This window comes from Erpetoichthys calabaricus, chromosome 5 (assembly GCF_900747795.2).
Source record: "Erpetoichthys calabaricus chromosome 5, fErpCal1.3, whole genome shotgun sequence".
Lineage (NCBI taxonomy): Eukaryota > Metazoa > Chordata > Cladistia > Polypteriformes > Polypteridae > Erpetoichthys > Erpetoichthys calabaricus.
Genome location: NC_041398.2, coordinates 26504583 through 26522589, shown reverse-complemented (window position 1 = coordinate 26522589; position 18007 = coordinate 26504583). Strand labels below are relative to the sequence as shown.

General features: G+C 40.5%; 1 protein-coding gene across 4 annotated transcripts in view; it reads left to right on the top strand.

The window, feature by feature from the left end:
• LOC114643987 (low affinity immunoglobulin epsilon Fc receptor-like) overlaps positions 1 to 15850 on the top strand; it is a 46225-nt gene extending 30375 nt beyond the window's left edge. Inside the window, exon 6 of one of the 4 annotated variants that reach the window (XM_051927610.1) lies at positions 15650 to 15850. In XM_051927610.1, coding sequence (XP_051783570.1) covers positions 15650 to 15769 — 120 coding nt within the window. In that variant the 3' untranslated portion in view covers positions 15770 to 15850. The remainder of the gene's footprint in view (positions 1 to 15649) is intronic. The other 3 variants (XM_051927611.1, XM_051927609.1, XM_051927608.1) reach the window with 3 other exon arrangements.
• Positions 15851 to 18007: the final 2157 nt, after the last annotated feature.

The window sequence follows — 18007 nt, the reverse complement described above, 5'->3', positions numbered from 1 at the left end:
TTGAGCATAAAAGAAAAAATTCATGTACTAAACATTTTGAGCACACTCAATTGTGTTGATAGTTAAAATTTGCTAAAGCATATTTGATGGATTCACCAGTGACCTTGAATGCTGAATTTTTCACTGAAAATTTGCCGTGCAGCTGTCTTAGACAAACTTTTTTTTTCCCAGCACCTCATGATGCTTTGCAATGCCAGCATAACATTACAGAGCTGTGGTAGCCATGAGTAGTATAATGCATGCACCTTCTGTCAAAATGTCAAAAAAAAAAAGATTGATGAGTTAAGCCCCGCCCCTTTTGGGATTGACGTCATAAACTCCCGCCCCCTTCCGGTGTTCCCGGCCAGAAGTCCGTCACTTCCGTGACCTTTGCCCTTCCTGTTTTTACCCCAGGAAACGGCCAAGATCCGTTTGGTGGATGTCCGGTACTTCCTTGAACCCTCCCATTCTGTTTTTACCCCAGGAAACATCTGTCCCTTCCTTGAACCCTCCCATCCTGTTTTTACCCCGGGAAATGGCCAAGACTTTATTTGATGGATGGGTGCCCCCTCCTTGAACCCGCCCCCACCTCTCCCGAGGACAAGTTCAGGCAAGTCTGTAGCAGACCCTGCCATCCGCACCTCTTGGTGGTCGCAGGTCTTCTGACTTAGAGTTTCCTGCCCACAGTCGGTTAACCCTGAGGACGCCCCCTTCCGATTCCCCACCCCTAGAGGAAGAGACCGCCCACACACACACACACACACACACACACACACACACACACACAACGGATGGCCATCATAGTCATTTTGACTCTGAGTCCAGCCCCAGGCCAGTCCTTGATCATTTCTCCCCGAGGAGAGACAACCACACAAATGTTTCAGCCTGTCCATTCTGCCTTATAGCCATTCCTGACTCTAGTGCTTTGGGTAAGAAACTTTATTATTTAAAATATCTAACCTTTTATTTAAGTCAAAATGATTTTCTTCAACTCACAGACGCTCTCTAAGCTGAAAAAGCCATTACTTCACCCCAGCCGGGTGCTGTCCGGCTCTCTGTCTCGGAGCAGGAGGCCTCTGCCTGTAGCCCGAGGAGAGATCGCCTCCACACACACACACACACACACACACACACACACACACGCACACACAACGGATGGACATCATAGTCATTTTGACTCTGAGTCCAGCCCCAGGCCAGTCCTTGATCATTTCTTCCCGAGGAGAGACAAACACACACATGTTTCTGCCTTATAGCCATTCCTGACTCTAGTGCTTTGGGTAAGAAAATCTCTGTATCTATTATTTAAAATATCTAGCCTTTTATTTAAGTCAAATCACAGACGCTCTCTAAGCTGAAAAAGCCATTACTTCACCCCAGCCGGGTGCTGTCCGGCTCTCTGTCTCGGAGCAGGAGGCCTCTGCTTGTAGCCCGAGGAGAGATCGCCTCCACACACGCACCCCAACATGTTAAGGAAGGGCCCCTACCATCCATGCCTCTTGGGGATCATTCCTGTCTCTAGTGCTTTGGGAAAGAAACTCTATGATTTAAAATATCTATTCCTTTATCTAAGTAAATGATTTCTTCACAGACCGTCTCTAAGCTGAAAAAGCCTTTACTTCAACCCGCAGGGTGCTGTCCGGCTCTCTGTAGTTTCCAAATACAAGCTGACCGGTTCTCTTCGTCTACACACAGAGCCTCTTGGAGCAGACCGCTGCGCGTGCACGCAGAGAGCAGGCCCTGGAAACTGACAGACCACAAGGCTGTGGGACATTGATGGATAGCCTCGTATCAGATCGTTCGGGGCAGTGTGAAAATGGGCTCACTTTGTGATATTAAAAGATTTCGAAGGCGTACAAAAAAAGCTGACTTTTAAATATTGGGATTTTTCGTTCAAAGGTGCGGATACGCCCCACAGACGCTTCCGTAGAGCGGATGAGGTCTTCGGACAGATAGACAATAGTTGATTGTCACGACAAGTCTAAAAAAAAAAAAAAAATTTCAGCCCCAGGAAACTGACAGAAGGTCTGTGAGGCCCCGGGACACCATGCGGTGCACAGGGGTATCAGGAGCTAAATCCCAGCCAAGTGAAATTGTCTTAAGCACCTCAGCAAGGCTCAGATCGTTCGGGAGGCAGTGTAAAAATGGTCTCACCTTGTGATATTAAAAGATTTCGAATGCTTGCAAAGTTGACTTTTCAACCCGAACAATACACGGATGTTCACGGTCATCAGCTCTGACATCCTGAAGCTAAGGGGGGTGGGTTGTAGCTATTAGGACTGATCAATCCTTATACCGACACAAAAGATGTTCACACATAATTACTTTAACATAAGGTTCAGTTTGAAACACACTTAAAGTGAGGCCACACATTTGCTAAAATAAATCTATGCATAACGAAGGACCTTTTTTTAAAAATACAGGACTTTTCGGTGTCCGGCCATCTGCACAGAGCACCGACAGTCAATATAACGGTAAGAACCGTTCAGGATTATTATAAGTGTTAAACGAGCATGTTTTAAAACGGAGGGATGAATCCTTATATTTTATACTTAATATTTTCCAAGTTGATTCTCCGGTAATTCCATTTTAAAAATATTTGTTTACAGTGTGCAGGAATTATCAGCATGTTAATTTACACACAGCACATGTGTAGGAGCGTGAGCGCGCTCGTGTGTATATAAATTGTAGCATTTTATATTTCTATCTCTCTATCTACGTGTACGACGATTAATGTTCACAGGACTGAAGCAATATTAGTTTTTTTTCTCTTACCGAAACGGGCTTTACAATCAGTTAAGTTTTGTCTCGGCGTCTGAAATTCAAACAGGTTCTCTCCTCTGAGAATATTCAGGCCTGGTTTGAAAGAGCAGGCCGGGTGTGTGTAATAGCTCGGACATAAGACGACAGTATTCTGAACTATGTACTCGGTTATTTTTTGTCCGGAGCCGCCTGTTTTAAAAGTCTGATAACGAAACATTTATGCTTTATAAAAATTCTCATTTGGACAGCCGGCTGGAGACAGATTGACTGAACCCTGAACACGGACCCAAGAATTTATATCTTAATACACGGGGGCTCTGAGATCAGGCTGTCTGTTTTTATTTAAGTCTTTAGATTTTAAAAAGTTTGCTTGCGAGTGTATTCATATTTATACCCGTGATCCTATTAAACTAGTAATGAAAGGAATGGACGCGTTTAATAGGGGTCCGAGAAAACCCTCCCTTCTGATTTAAAAGGGTTTTTAACGGTAATTTTCTATCGCAGAGTTTTTAAACGGTGCAACGAGCCATCTTCAGCAGAGGGTTGAGTGCGTGTGTTACTGGGATATGTTTTAAGATACTTTACCAGGCACAGAGTATCCAATATATTAACACGGTACTAGTCAGGATTTCACTATGTTTTTTAATCTGGTACCTCCTTTTTCCATCTTGTGCATTGTTCAGTAAACCTTATTTTGGTGGATCAGAACATTTTGCTTACACCCCAATCATTATTCTCTTTAGGTTTTTAACTGTTATACCTACATTTTATAAGTTTCAGCAGTCCTTGTTTCTGTGACAGTAACTTAATCATATGGTGTAAAATCCAGACTACTCACTTTTTAAAAGCTCTGAATTTACCAATTCAATCAATATGTCAGCTTTGGATCCATTTCACCAAGGCAATTGGGGGCTTCCTCTTTGTAGATTTTAGTTTGAAGGGACAGCATTTCTCAACCTTTAAAACTGTGTTATGAAAACTTGGGTCGCAAATACGTAATCGTGTCCCCCTAACGTTTTTCTTTTTTTTGAAAGGAGCCCCTAATACCAATTTGTTCTTTTTAAGTAATGATATAACATAGAGGCACGTTTTATTATACCTACTTAACTTTTAGCGACATTTATCTAACTCTATATTTATTTTTCTAGCATCAGAATGTAGTTTGAGTTAATTTGTTATGGTTTCAATAGATGTATTTTTCATATTTTCGATTCTTGTTTTCTTTTTGTTACGTCGCGCCCCCTCCCCCCACAGTTTGGGAATCACTGTGTAGGGGATGATTTGTAAAACACTCTGCTTCACTTCAAGTTAAAGTAGATTTGCTCGGTTATTCAGCTGTCCATCGGTGTTCCATTGTTGTTATAAATTGTATTTAGTCTCTCTTTATTTACTAAACGTTTTATACGTTGAATAGAAAACAGTTATCTTGTTCAGGTTTTAACTTAAAACAGCATTTTCATCATCAGGCTATGAGCACTTTGATACTCAGGGTGCTTTGTATAATACAAAGTTTTAGAAATTCTCTTACTGCTTGGTAATAGCCTTCCATTTTATCGCAGTTATAAGCCCCTGAAAAATAAGAATGGCTGTAGTACGTTATATAAGCCTATACACTACAGGGCTGATCAGGCTTATTTTGGACATGTTAGGCAAATCAGGAAGGAAAATGTTTTAGTGAATAGTTACATAATATCTATTACCAGTAACGGCGTACTGCACGATAACGTGCAGTGAATACACTTGACTTGAGCATTCATATTATTTCTCCTCTTTCTCTGGACGTGTAGCATTCGTTTGCTCAGAGGATGAGGGGCTTGCTGCTTCCTGAGCAGCTCTTTTTTCTTCTTCTCCACCCTAGAGGCCCCCTGCTTCTCACGCATGCGCAGCACGGCCGCCCTGCTGCGCAGTGCCGAAAGTTGATTCAACAATAAAATAAAAAAGAGTAATAAAATCATCACCCGAAAGCGGATAGTAGCCGTCACGTAGTATATGTGTAACAAATTTCAAATCAATAGGTTTGCGAGCTGCAGGTGATGTCAAATCCTGAACAGACAAACGAACAGCTACGTTAGCTTATTATAGAAGAAGATATGTGTTAGCACAAGGATTACAAGTTTACTAAAACTGTGAGGTTTATTCTTTCTTTTAGGTAGTCCAAGTTACATAGGACATCTAGCCTTGAAAACGGCTTTTTCCCCCATCTGTTTGTGAAAAAAAAACATCCTTTGTTTGAGTCGCATTCAGGGTGAAGGGGATGTAAGTTTGAACTGTGATTCCAAGAGTCAAGAAGTGGTTGCATTCTTCTTGATTACGAGTCAAAGGCCCCGGGGTTTGTGTGGTGATCATGGTCAAGGGCAGATTTAAGCTAGACATTATTATTATTATTATTATTCCAAAATGAAACATTGACTCGCCCATATCCACATCAAGCAAGTATCACAAATACAAGACAGTAAAAAACTAAATTTACAAACAATAAGTCGCAGAGGAAATTAAAAAACATATTAAGAACGGATCAACAGGGGATCAACCCAAACTCACAGCACACTGCAACTGAACCTACGTGTTTTGCCGTATATTATTAGCTAAACGGTCATCTATTTAGCCCGTTCCTCGGATTTGCAATGAGTTGGGCAAAACATTATTTAACATCTGAGACTATGAGGCTAATTAACATTTAGACTGGTATTGTTAGGACCTTATCCGGCACTAAAAGTTGGGTTCCTCCAGAGTCAGGAAGAACATGAAAAAGTGGAGTTATAAAGGAGTTATTACAATTTGAAAAATTGTCATAAGGTATAAAAAACATTGATATGGGGACAAAACCAGCATGAAAAGAAACCTTTTTGAAATAAATAATAAGCTTTTTTGACGTGAACAGTCTGGAATAGTCTGAAGATGTCTTAAAGAGTTAATTTTTAAATAAAGCTTGCAAAAGTAATATTAAAAATATTAAAACTAAATAAAAACATAGAAGTACCATTTAATGATATCAACTAGTGTTAAGTATATTATCAAGCACTGGGCGCTGTTTATAAGGTTTAATTAATTTTGAAATTAACCATAGTTTGATACAGCTTTAAGAATGAGAATGCAAGACAAACCTATACATTAGAACACTCTAGACGAGAACAGGCCATTCAGCCCATCAAAGATCGCCAGTACTATCCACTTATTTGCACTTAATAACAAATGTTGCCGTTTCGATTAGGGATATCTTGGATCTGTGTTTTATTTTAACCTTTTGACAAGAAACCCCTGGTCAGCGAAATATACCCCATATACTGAAAATGAACCGTGCCGACATGCTAACTAAATAGATATAAGATATTTTAGAATATGGACCTGGGCACTACCCAGATGATTCTGACAAACTAAGGGGTCTCCACTTCATTGCCAAACTTTCTGCGGGTGCTACGGATCTTGTAATGGAGAATACAAAAGATTCTATAATCTTTAAGGGGCATGTGTCCACAGTGTTAACCAACCATAGTACGTGATGTTCAAAATTCAACTAGTGTTTTTCAGAAGAGATAGGACAAGTGCGGCGTGTGTTCTGTATTCTCTTTTCTGTATTAACAATTCACAATGACCAGACTCCCGAGACCTTAGGTTTTTTTTTTTATGTAGAAGTACATTTCACAAACATGAATAAGAGACAATCCATCAAACCGCTCTTGACCCAAAACAGGACCAAGCAGGGGGTGGGACCGACATCCCTCAAAATGCTTTTGACACAAAGAAGGGCCAATCAGGCGGGTGGGGTGGGACACTCTTTTCAAAGAGTCTTTGGCCGCCCCCAAGCGGACAGGATTTGCCGGGCTATAAAATAACTTTTTCAACGATGTGTTTTGAACGGTTAACAATCGGCACCACTAAGGCTATGCTCCTGATCAGGCATGATGGTCTACAGGCCAGACGGGTCCCTACGATGACCTGTTTTGACGTGAGGCTATCGTGCCCGACTCCGAGGACTCTGCGCCTAAGAGCTAGCCTCCAGACCAGTCTTCTTGGCCGTTCCTTCTTATGTCTTCAACTGACCAGATCTAGGAGCCTGAGCCTCCGTTACCTGCCCCTGGTGATATGTCTGGGTTGGATAGTTTCCTGGAGAACCGCGCAGTACCTGACATTTTTGTACCTGCTAATGATGTTTCGGGGAGATAGCCATTCAGGCCATGCTGTGTACAACCTGGTAGAGGCTCCGGCCTCTTGAAAAATATCAACCAAGGATGCGGATTATGCGAGCATGACCCTTGAAAAACTGACGGCCCCTGGATGAAACATTTCCAAAGGCTCTGAAGCTGGGCCAGAGTTGGATGGCGGCTCTGCCGGATATAATAATGGATTGGTACCTAAAAGTACCTGTCAAGGATGTTGAATAGACCAATCCGGCCAGACACGGACTACGTGTCTGTTTGAGACTGACCGGTTCAGCAGCTGCTGTCTGTTTTCCGCAAACCGTGGCTCAGGAGCCTGGTCATCAAGACTCTGGACTGTTTCAACATCTTTCGGCCGTTTCACCAGATTCATGCCTTTGTACGAAATGCTGCTGACGAACTGAAAAATGAACATTTTATTAAGGAGTCGAATGTACAACGTACAAGACTTTTATAACACGGACGAAGCCTCTTACTCAAAAATACGGTAAATAGCCGATGCTTTCTCTAAAAAACATTTTTTTTGTACCGGATAGGTCTGATGGACCTTTAGGGTTTTACGGGGTAAATGACATGGAAAATCAGATGAAGTGTCTGAACAGAATGTCCCGGTGATATCACAGGCTGCTCAGTTGTAATATTGTTTTGAAGTGGTTGGTAAAACCTCTCTGAATTTTAGTATTGTTTTTGAAAATGACCAATAAAGTAACATTTGATTTTTAAACCTTAACCCTAATTTCTTTCACTGTCAAGGATGGAGTGTCGTTGAAAAAGTTGTTTTATAGCCCGGCAAATCCTGTCCGCTTGGGGGCGGCCAAAGACTCTTTGAAAAGAGTGTCCCACCCCACCCGCCTGATTGGCCCTTCTTTGTGTCAAAAGCATTTTGAGGGATGTCGGTCCCACCCCCTGCTTGGTCCTGTTTTGGGTCAAGAGCGGTTTGATGGATTGTCTCTTATTCATGTTTGTGAAATGTACTTCTACATAAAAAAAAAACCTAAGGTCTCGGGAGTCTGGTCATTGTGAATTGTTAATACAGAAAAGAGAATACAGAACACACGCCGCACTTGTCCTATCTCTTCTGAAAAACACTAGTTGAATTTTGAACATCACGTACTATGGTTGGTTAACACTGTGGACACATGCCCCTTAAAGATTATAGAATCTTTTGTATTCTCCATTACAAGATCCGTAGCACCCGCAGAAAGTTTGGCAATGAAGTGGAGACCCCTTAGTTTGTCAGAATCATCTGGGTAGTGCCCAGGTCCATATTCTAAAATATCTTATATCTATTTAGTTAGCATGTCGGCACGGTTCATTTTCAGTATATGGGGTATATTTCGCTGACCAGGGGTTTCTTGTCAAAAGGTTAAAATAAAACACAGATCCAAGATATCCCTAATCGAAACGGCAACATTTGTTATTAAGTGCAAATAAGTGGATAGTACTGGCGATCTTTGTTGGGCTGAATGGCCTGTTCTCGTCTAGAGTGTTCTAATGTATAGGTTTGTCTTGCATTCTCATTCTTAAAGCTGTATCAAACTATGGTTAATTTCAAAATTAATTAAACCTTATAAACAGCGCCCAGTGCTTGATAATATACTTAACACTAGTTGATATCATTAAATGGTACTTCTATGTTTTTATTTAGTTTTAATATTTTTAATATTACTTTTGCAAGCTTTATTTAAAAATTAACTCTTTAAGACATCTTCAGACTATTCCAGACTGTTCACGTCAAAAAAGCTTATTATTTATTTCAAAAAGGTTTCTTTTCATGCTGGTTTTGTCCCCATATCAATGTTTTTTATACCTTATGACAATTTTTCAAATTGTAATAACTCCTTTATAACTCCACTTTTTCATGTTCTTCCTGACTCTGGAGGAACCCAACTTTTAGTGCCGGATAAGATCCTGACAATACCAGTCTAAATGTTAATTAGCCTCATAGTCTCAGATGTTAAATAATGTTTTGCCCAACTCATTGCAAATCCGAGGAACGGGCTAAATAGATGACCGTTTAGCTAATAATATACGGCAAAACACGTAGGTTCAGTTGCAGTGTGCTGTGAGTTTGGGTTGATCCCCTGTTGATCCGTTCTTAATATGTTTTTTAATTTCCTCTGCGACTTATTGTTTGTAAATTTAGTTTTTTACTGTCTTGTATTTGTGATACTTGCTTGATGTGGATATGGGCGAGTCAATGTTTCATTTTGGAATAATAATAATAATAATAATGTCTAGCTTAAATCTGCCCTTGACCATGATCACCACACAAACCCCGGGGCCTTTGACTCGTAATCAAGAAGAATGCAACCACTTCTTGACTCTTGGAATCACAGTTCAAACTTACATCCCCTTCACCCTGAATGCGACTCAAACAAAGGATGTTTTTTTTTCACAAACAGATGGGGGAAAAAGCCGTTTTCAAGGCTAGATGTCCTATGTAACTTGGACTACCTAAAAGAAAGAATAAACCTCACAGTTTTAGTAAACTTGTAATCCTTGTGCTAACACATATCTTCTTCTATAATAAGCTAACGTAGCTGTTCGTTTGTCTGTTCAGGATTTGACATCACCTGCAGCTCGCAAACCTATTGATTTGAAATTTGTTACACATATACTACGTGACGGCTACTATCCGCTTTCGGGTGATGATTTTATTACTCTTTTTTATTTTATTGTTGAATCAACTTTCGGCACTGCGCAGCAGGGCGGCCGTGCTGCGCATGCGTGAGAAGCAGGGGGCCTCTAGGGTGGAGAAGAAGAAAAAAGAGCTGCTCAGGAAGCAGCAAGCCCCTCATCCTCTGAGCAAACGAATGCTACACGTCCAGAGAAAGAGGAGAAATAATATGAATGCTCAAGTCAAGTGTATTCACTGCACGTTATCGTGCAGTACGCCGTTACTGGTAATAGATATTATGTAACTATTCACTAAAACATTTTCCTTCCTGATTTGCCTAACATGTCCAAAATAAGCCTGATCAGCCCTGTAGTGTATAGGCTTATATAACGTACTACAGCCATTCTTATTTTTCAGGGGCTTATAACTGCGATAAAATGGAAGGCTATTACCAAGCAGTAAGAGAATTTCTAAAACTTTGTATTATACAAAGCACCCTGAGTATCAAAGTGCTCATAGCCTGATGATGAAAATGCTGTTTTAAGTTAAAACCTGAACAAGATAACTGTTTTCTATTCAACGTATAAAACGTTTAGTAAATAAAGAGAGACTAAATACAATTTATAACAACAATGGAACACCGATGGACAGCTGAATAACCGAGCAAATCTACTTTAACTTGAAGTGAAGCAGAGTGTTTTACAAATCATCCCCTACACAGTGATTCCCAAACTGTGGGGGGAGGGGGGCGCGACGTAACAAAAAGAAAACAAGAATCGAAAATATGAAAAATACATCTATTGAAACCATAACAAATTAACTCAAACTACATTCTGATGCTAGAAAAATAAATATAGAGTTAGATAAATGTCGCTAAAAGTTAAGTAGGTATAATAAAACGTGCCTCTATGTTATATCATTACTTAAAAAGAACAAATTGGTATTAGGGGCTCCTTTCAAAAAAAAGAAAAACGTTAGGGGGACACGATTACGTATTTGCGACCCAAGTTTTCATAACACAGTTTTAAAGGTTGAGAAATGCTGTCCCTTCAAACTAAAATCTACAAAGAGGAAGCCCCCAATTGCCTTGGTGAAATGGATCCAAAGCTGACATATTGATTGAATTGGTAAATTCAGAGCTTTTAAAAAGTGAGTAGTCTGGATTTTACACCATATGATTAAGTTACTGTCACAGAAACAAGGACTGCTGAAACTTATAAAATGTAGGTATAACAGTTAAAAACCTAAAGAGAATAATGATTGGGGTGTAAGCAAAATGTTCTGATCCACCAAAATAAGGTTTACTGAACAATGCACAAGATGGAAAAAGGAGGTACCAGATTAAAAAACATAGTGAAATCCTGACTAGTACCGTGTTAATATATTGGATACTCTGTGCCTGGTAAAGTATCTTAAAACATATCCCAGTAACACACGCACTCAACCCTCTGCTGAAGATGGCTCGTTGCACCGTTTAAAAACTCTGCGATAGAAAATTACCGTTAAAAACCCTTTTAAATCAGAAGGGAGGGTTTTCTCGGACCCCTATTAAACGCGTCCATTCCTTTCATTACTAGTTTAATAGGATCACGGGTATAAATATGAATACACTCGCAAGCAAACTTTTTAAAATCTAAAGACAGCCTGATCTCAGAGCCCCCGTGTATTAAGATATAAATTCTTGGGTCCGTGTTCAGGGTTCAGTCAATCTGTCTCCAGCCGGCTGTCCAAATGAGAATTTTTATAAAGCATAAATGTTTCGTTATCAGACTTTTAAAACAGGCGGCTCCGGACAAAAAATAACCGAGTACATAGTTCAGAATACTGTCGTCTTATGTCCGAGCTATTACACACACCCGGCCTGCTCTTTTAAACCAGGCCTGAATATTCTCAGAGGAGAGAACCTGTTTGAATTTCAGACGCCGAGACAAAACTTAACTGATTGTAAAGCCCGTTTCGGTAAGAGAAAAAAAACTAATATTGCTTCAGTCCTGTGAACATTAATCGTCGTACACGTAGATAGAGAGATAGAAATATAAAATGCTACAATTTATATACACACGAGCGCGCTCACGCTCCTACACATGTGCTGTGTGTAAATTAACATGCTGATAATTCCTGCACACTGTAAACAAATATTTTTAAAATGGAATTACCGGAGAATCAACTTGGAAAATATTAAGTATAAAAATATAAGGATTCATCCCTCCGTTTTAAAACATGCTCGTTTAACACTTATAATAATCCTGAACGGTTCTTACCGTTATATTGACTGTCGGTGCTCTGTGCAGATGGCCGGACACCGAAAAGTCCTGTATTTTTAAAAAAAGGTCCTTCGTCATGCATAGATTTATTTTAGCAAATGTGTGGCCTCACTTTAAGTGTGTTTCAAACTGAACCTTATGTTAAAGTAATTATGTGTGAACATCTTTTGTGTCGGTATAAGGATTGATCAGTCCTAATAGCTACAACCCACCCCCCTTAGCTTCAGGATGTCAGAGCTGATGACCGTGAACATCCGTGTATTGTTCGGGTTGAAAAGTCAACTTTGCAAGCATTCGAAATCTTTTAATATCACAAGGTGAGACCATTTTTACACTGCCTCCCGAACGATCTGAGCCTTGCTGAGGTGCTTAAGACAATTTCACTTGGCTGGGATTTAGCTCCTGATACCCCTGTGCACCGCATGGTGTCCCGGGGCCTCACAGACCTTCTGTCAGTTTCCTGGGGCTGAAATTTTTTTTTTTTTTTTAGACTTGTCGTGACAATCAACTATTGTCTATCTGTCCGAAGACCTCATCCGCTCTACGGAAGCGTCTGTGGGGCGTATCCGCACCTTTGAACGAAAAATCCCAATATTTAAAAGTCAGCTTTTTTTGTACGCCTTCGAAATCTTTTAATATCACAAAGTGAGCCCATTTTCACACTGCCCCGAACGATCTGATACGAGGCTATCCATCAATGTCCCACAGCCTTGTGGTCTGTCAGTTTCCAGGGCCTGCTCTCTGCGTGCACGCGCAGCGGTCTGCTCCAAGAGGCTCTGTGTGTAGACGAAGAGAACCGGTCAGCTTGTATTTGGAAACTACAGAGAGCCGGACAGCACCCTGCGGGTTGAAGTAAAGGCTTTTTCAGCTTAGAGACGGTCTGTGAAGAAATCATTTACTTAGATAAAGGAATAGATATTTTAAATCATAGAGTTTCTTTCCCAAAGCACTAGAGACAGGAATGATCCCCAAGAGGCATGGATGGTAGGGGCCCTTCCTTAACATGTTGGGGTGCGTGTGTGGAGGCGATCTCTCCTCGGGCTACAAGCAGAGGCCTCCTGCTCCGAGACAGAGAGCCGGACAGCACCCGGCTGGGGTGAAGTAATGGCTTTTTCAGCTTAGAGAGCGTCTGTGATTTGACTTAAATAAAAGGCTAGATATTTTAAATAATAGATACAGAGATTTTCTTACCCAAAGCACTAGAGTCAGGAATGGCTATAAGGCAGAAACATGTGTGTGTTTGTCTCTCCTCGGGAAGAAATGATCAAGGACTGGCCTGGGGCTGGACTCAGAGTCAAAATGACTATGATGTCCATCCGTTGTGTGTGCGTGTGTGTGTGTGTGTGTGTGTGTGTGTGTGTGTGGAGGCGATCTCTCCTCGGGCTACAGGCAGAGGCCTCCTGCTCCGAGACAGAGAGCCGGACAGCACCCGGCTGGGGTGAAGTAATGGCTTTTTCAGCTTAGAGAGCGTCTGTGAGTTGAAGAAAATCATTTTGACTTAAATAAAAGGTTAGATATTTTAAATAATAAAGTTTCTTACCCAAAGCACTAGAGTCAGGAATGGCTATAAGGCAGAATGGACAGGCTGAAACATTTGTGTGGTTGTCTCTCCTCGGGGAGAAATGATCAAGGACTGGCCTGGGGCTGGACTCAGAGTCAAAATGACTATGATGGCCATCCGTTGTGTGTGTGTGTGTGTGTGTGTGCGTGTGTGTGGGCGGTCTCTTCCTCTAGGGGTGGGGAATCGGAAGGGGGCGTCCTCAGGGTTAACCGACTGTGGGCAGGAAACTCTAAGTCAGAAGACCTGCGACCACCAAGAGGTGCGGATGGCAGGGTCTGCTACAGACTTGCCTGAACTTGTCCTCGGGAGAGGTGGGGGCGGGTTCAAGGAGGGGGCACCCATCCATCAAATAAAGTCTTGGCCATTTCCCGGGGTAAAAACAGGATGGGAGGGTTCAAGGAAGGGACAGATGTTTCCTGGGGTAAAAACAGGATGGGAGGGTTCAAGGAAGGACCGGACATCCACCAAACGGATCTTGGCCGTTTCCTGGGGTAAAAACAGGAAGGGCAAAGGTCACGGAAGTGACGGACTTCTGGCCGGGAACACCGGAAGGGGGCGGGAGTTTATGACGTCAATCCCAACAGGGGCGGGGCTTAACTCATCAATCATTTTTTTTGACATTTTGACAGAAGGTGCATGCATTATACTACTGCCATGTTAGTTGAGAATGCCACTACTCAGTCTGTGCCGCATGTCCTACTTCAATGAATACTGCAAGCATATTCCATCTCACCCCTACATGGCGCTGTCCAATCTGCTTCATACTTGCATGTATGATGTCTCTGCCCAATTGATAATTCAGATGGATTTGTACCTTGCATATGTTTAAAAAAAAAAGACGCATTATTTTCTTTTGAGGGGTACATTAGCTGACTATAATGAGAATATTATTATTATATTCTGCATAGATTTGTTGTATGTTGAGTCATCACTGCAAGATTAAGCATTTTATGCTCCTTACTATATAGCTCCAATCGTCAGTAGTGAAAGGGTAGCCCCCCCAAGTATATAATACTTCTCCCTTGCATCTCAGGTTCTGTGAGTGTTAGTTAGTCATATTGATAGGAGTTCAGGAGTTGCAGAGAGATAGAGGGAGTATTTGTAGTATTCTAGCCTCAGAGTATAATGCAGGTCACATTTTCTGGCAAAAGTAAATGGTCCAGCATAGTTGGCAGACACTTCCCTTGCCCACAGGGATGCTTAAAAGACCAGAGCTCCATTATAATAAATTCAAAACTAGTTCATTTTTTCCTTCAAGACTGAGTTCGTTTTGCAAAGTTCGCACATTACCATGTTTTCACTCAACTTGAGGCAATGCTAGTTAAATGGGACACATCTCTCTATTATAAAAAAAATTCTTGGGTAGAGAGACGTGATTTTCTCTGAGACTCTTTAAAGTCCCATGAGACAAGGCAGTGAGACAAAAGGACAGCTGCTGTACAGACTATTAAATGTTTGAAGCGCTGCATGACATGCAGATCACGCAGCACAGCACAAGCACCAGCAGCAAGCAAGCTGATCGAGCATTTGTTTCCCATTGTATCACCGTTTAAGACGGGGTTTCGGAGGAGCAACCATGTCTCCTTGGGGTGTGTTTAGCCCCCCTCTTCACAACGTGAGAGGTAGAGACTCGAAGTGGCTGGCACGTAGTGCACTCCGGGGGTTTGGGGGTGGATGGGGGGGTTGTTTGAGCAAAGCGAGCAGGGGGCAAAGTCCCTAGTTACTATTAATCAATAAAATATAATTAGCTTATCCTTGCCAAATACTTTGCTATTAGTTCTATAAATTCATCTTTTGGTTGCAACAGTGGTAGCGTAGCTGGCTCTCATGTCCTACATCCTCCCTGCATAGAGTTTGCATGTTCTCCCTGTGTCTGCCTGAGCTTCCTCCCATTATCCAAAGACATGCATATTAGGTGAACTGGTCCTACGGTGTGTGTGGGATCACTCTGCAATGGTTTGTCCAGGGCGTATTCTTGAGGGTTTTTCCTGCATCATGCCCTGTGCTGACTGGATAGGCTCCAGCCAAGTGCCTCCCTGGTCTGAATTTAGCAGGATGGAAAACAGCATGACATAAAATTCATATTTTTTTTCTGCATGCTTGTGCATTTAACAGTAATTATAATGTAAAGAACACTTTTTTCATGTGCATTTAAACATTTCTGCAGTACAAAATTGCATTATTACTTTGGGGTATAATTGAAAAGCAGTAGTGGGAAAAGACAACATAAAAGTAATCTATAATACTGAATCTATTACATTGAATTAACTTCACTGATTTCTTTACATGTGTCTGTTTGTTTTAGTCCTTCTTGGTAAAAATGAATCAAGCCAATAAAAAATACTGGATTGGGTTAACATATTTTACGGCAAAAAATGAGTTTCGCTGGGAGAACAACATACCTGTGGATGCATCAAACAAGTAAGAAAATATATTTAAAAGAATGATATAACACTGCAATATTTAAAACTGGAAATAAATACATAACTGTGTACCATTGTGTGTTTATATCTTTGCTTTACTGCATTGTGCTTTCGTGTCTGATTCTGTCCTGTAATTTGTTTTTTATTATTTTATATAGATTATTGATTTTATTAAGATTAAATAACATTCCATACAAATAACTCAAGTTTTACAAAAATAGGTTTGAAACAAAACAACCCCCCACCCCTGAGAAAGAGAGCAAGACAAGCAGAGTAAAACTTTAAGTTAGTAAAAATAAGTGAATAGATAAATTAATAAATAAATAAAGATTAATGGAGTAAAAGAGAGGAGAGAACCTGCTTCCTAAATTTAAATGCTTATGTTTTGCACAGATCCTCTAAGTGCGAATTTGATTTTTTCCAGTTTCAAATAATATAAAACATCAGTTACCCACTGACTTAAAAGAGGAGAGTTAGGATTCTTTCAGTTGAGCAAAATAAGTCTAGGTGCTAATAGAGTAGTAAAGGCAACTACAGTTTGTTTGTCCGTCTCTACTTTAAGCCCCTCTGTGAGTCCACCAAACACAGCTGTTAGTGGGTTAGGAGGGATTGTGACCCCAAGGCTGTCTGAAAGACATTTAAAAATTTTGGTCCAGAATGATGTTAATTTGGTGCAGGCCCAAAACATGTGACCCAGTGAGGCCGAAGCTTGATTGCAGCGTTCACAGGTTGGATATTGCTCTGGAAATATTTTGGACAATTTTAAACAAGACAGATGTGCTCGATATATAATTTTAAGTTGAATAATTGTATGCATTGTGCCTATGGAGCTCGAGTGAATTCTGTCAATTGCTACTTTCCACTCCTTTTCTGAAATATTGAGTAAGAGATACTTTTCCGACTGTATTCTTGGATCTTTGAAGGGGAGGGACTGTAAAATGGTTTTATATATTGCAGAAATGCTGTCTGAGTCCTCAAGACTGATCAATATTTTTTCAGGTATAGAGGTAGGTGGGAGATGAGGAAAATTGGGCAGGTTCTGTTTAACAAAGTTTCTAATTTGAAGGTCGTGAAAGAAATGTGTTGCTGGAAAGTTAAATTTGGAGTGTAATTGTTCGTAGGATGCAAAGACGTTGTCTATGTACAGATCTCTAAGTGATTTAATCCCAGATGTTTTCCAGACATTAAAAACTGCATACGTTTGAGAGGGTGGAAAAAGAAGGTTATCATGCAGAGGTGCCACAGATAAAAGCTTCTCTATCTTAAAATGCTTCCTACATTGGTTCCATATTCTGAGTGAGTGAAGCACAATTGGGTTGTTAGTTTATTGGAGATAACTTACATTCATTGAGGTACAAAGCAAGGAATATAAAGAAGTCCTGCAGGATTCTATTTCTGTTGCTGACCAAGCCTGTGTATGTATGTTTGTGTCCAGGTTTTTATAGCTTGTATGTTTGCTGCCCAGTAATGAAATTGAAAGTTAGCTAGAGCCATGCCACCTTCAGCCTTAGGTCTTTGTAGAGTTGCTCTTTGGATACGTGGATGTTTTGAATTCCAAATAAATGAAGATATGGTTGAAACTAATTTCTTAAAAAATTATTTATTGATGTATATTGGAATGTTTTGAAATAAAAAGAGAAGTTTAGGAAGGATATTCATCTTGACAATGTTAATTCTTCCAGCTAAAGTAAGATGAAGGGTTGACCATCTACGCAAGTAGATTGCTTAATTTTTTCCATACAGACAGCGAAATTTTATTGATAAAGAGCTTTATGTTTACTTGTGATGTTTACACCTAGGTATTTAAACTGATCTGCAATGATAAAAAGGAAGTTGTCCAATCTAATATCGTATGCTTGAGAATTCACTGGAAAGAGCACACTTTTATTCAAATTAATTCTGAGACCGGAGATCTTTTGAAATTCTGTAAGTGCTGTTAAGACTGCAGGCACAGTGTTTTGTGGGTCTTATATATACAGTACCATATCATCTGCATATAGAGAAACTTTCTGTTCCAGTCCTTCTCTGATAATCCCCTTTATCTCATAAGCATTTTGACAGTGAACTGCCAGTGGCTCAAAAAGCAGTGGTGACAAGGGGCATCCTTGTCTGGTACCACGTTTTAGTTTAAAGTAGTTTGAATTAATGTTGTTAATACAAACTGAAGCTTCTGGATTGGTATACAGTTATTTGATCCATGCACAAATGTTCGGGTCAAACACGAAATTTCTCCAATCTAG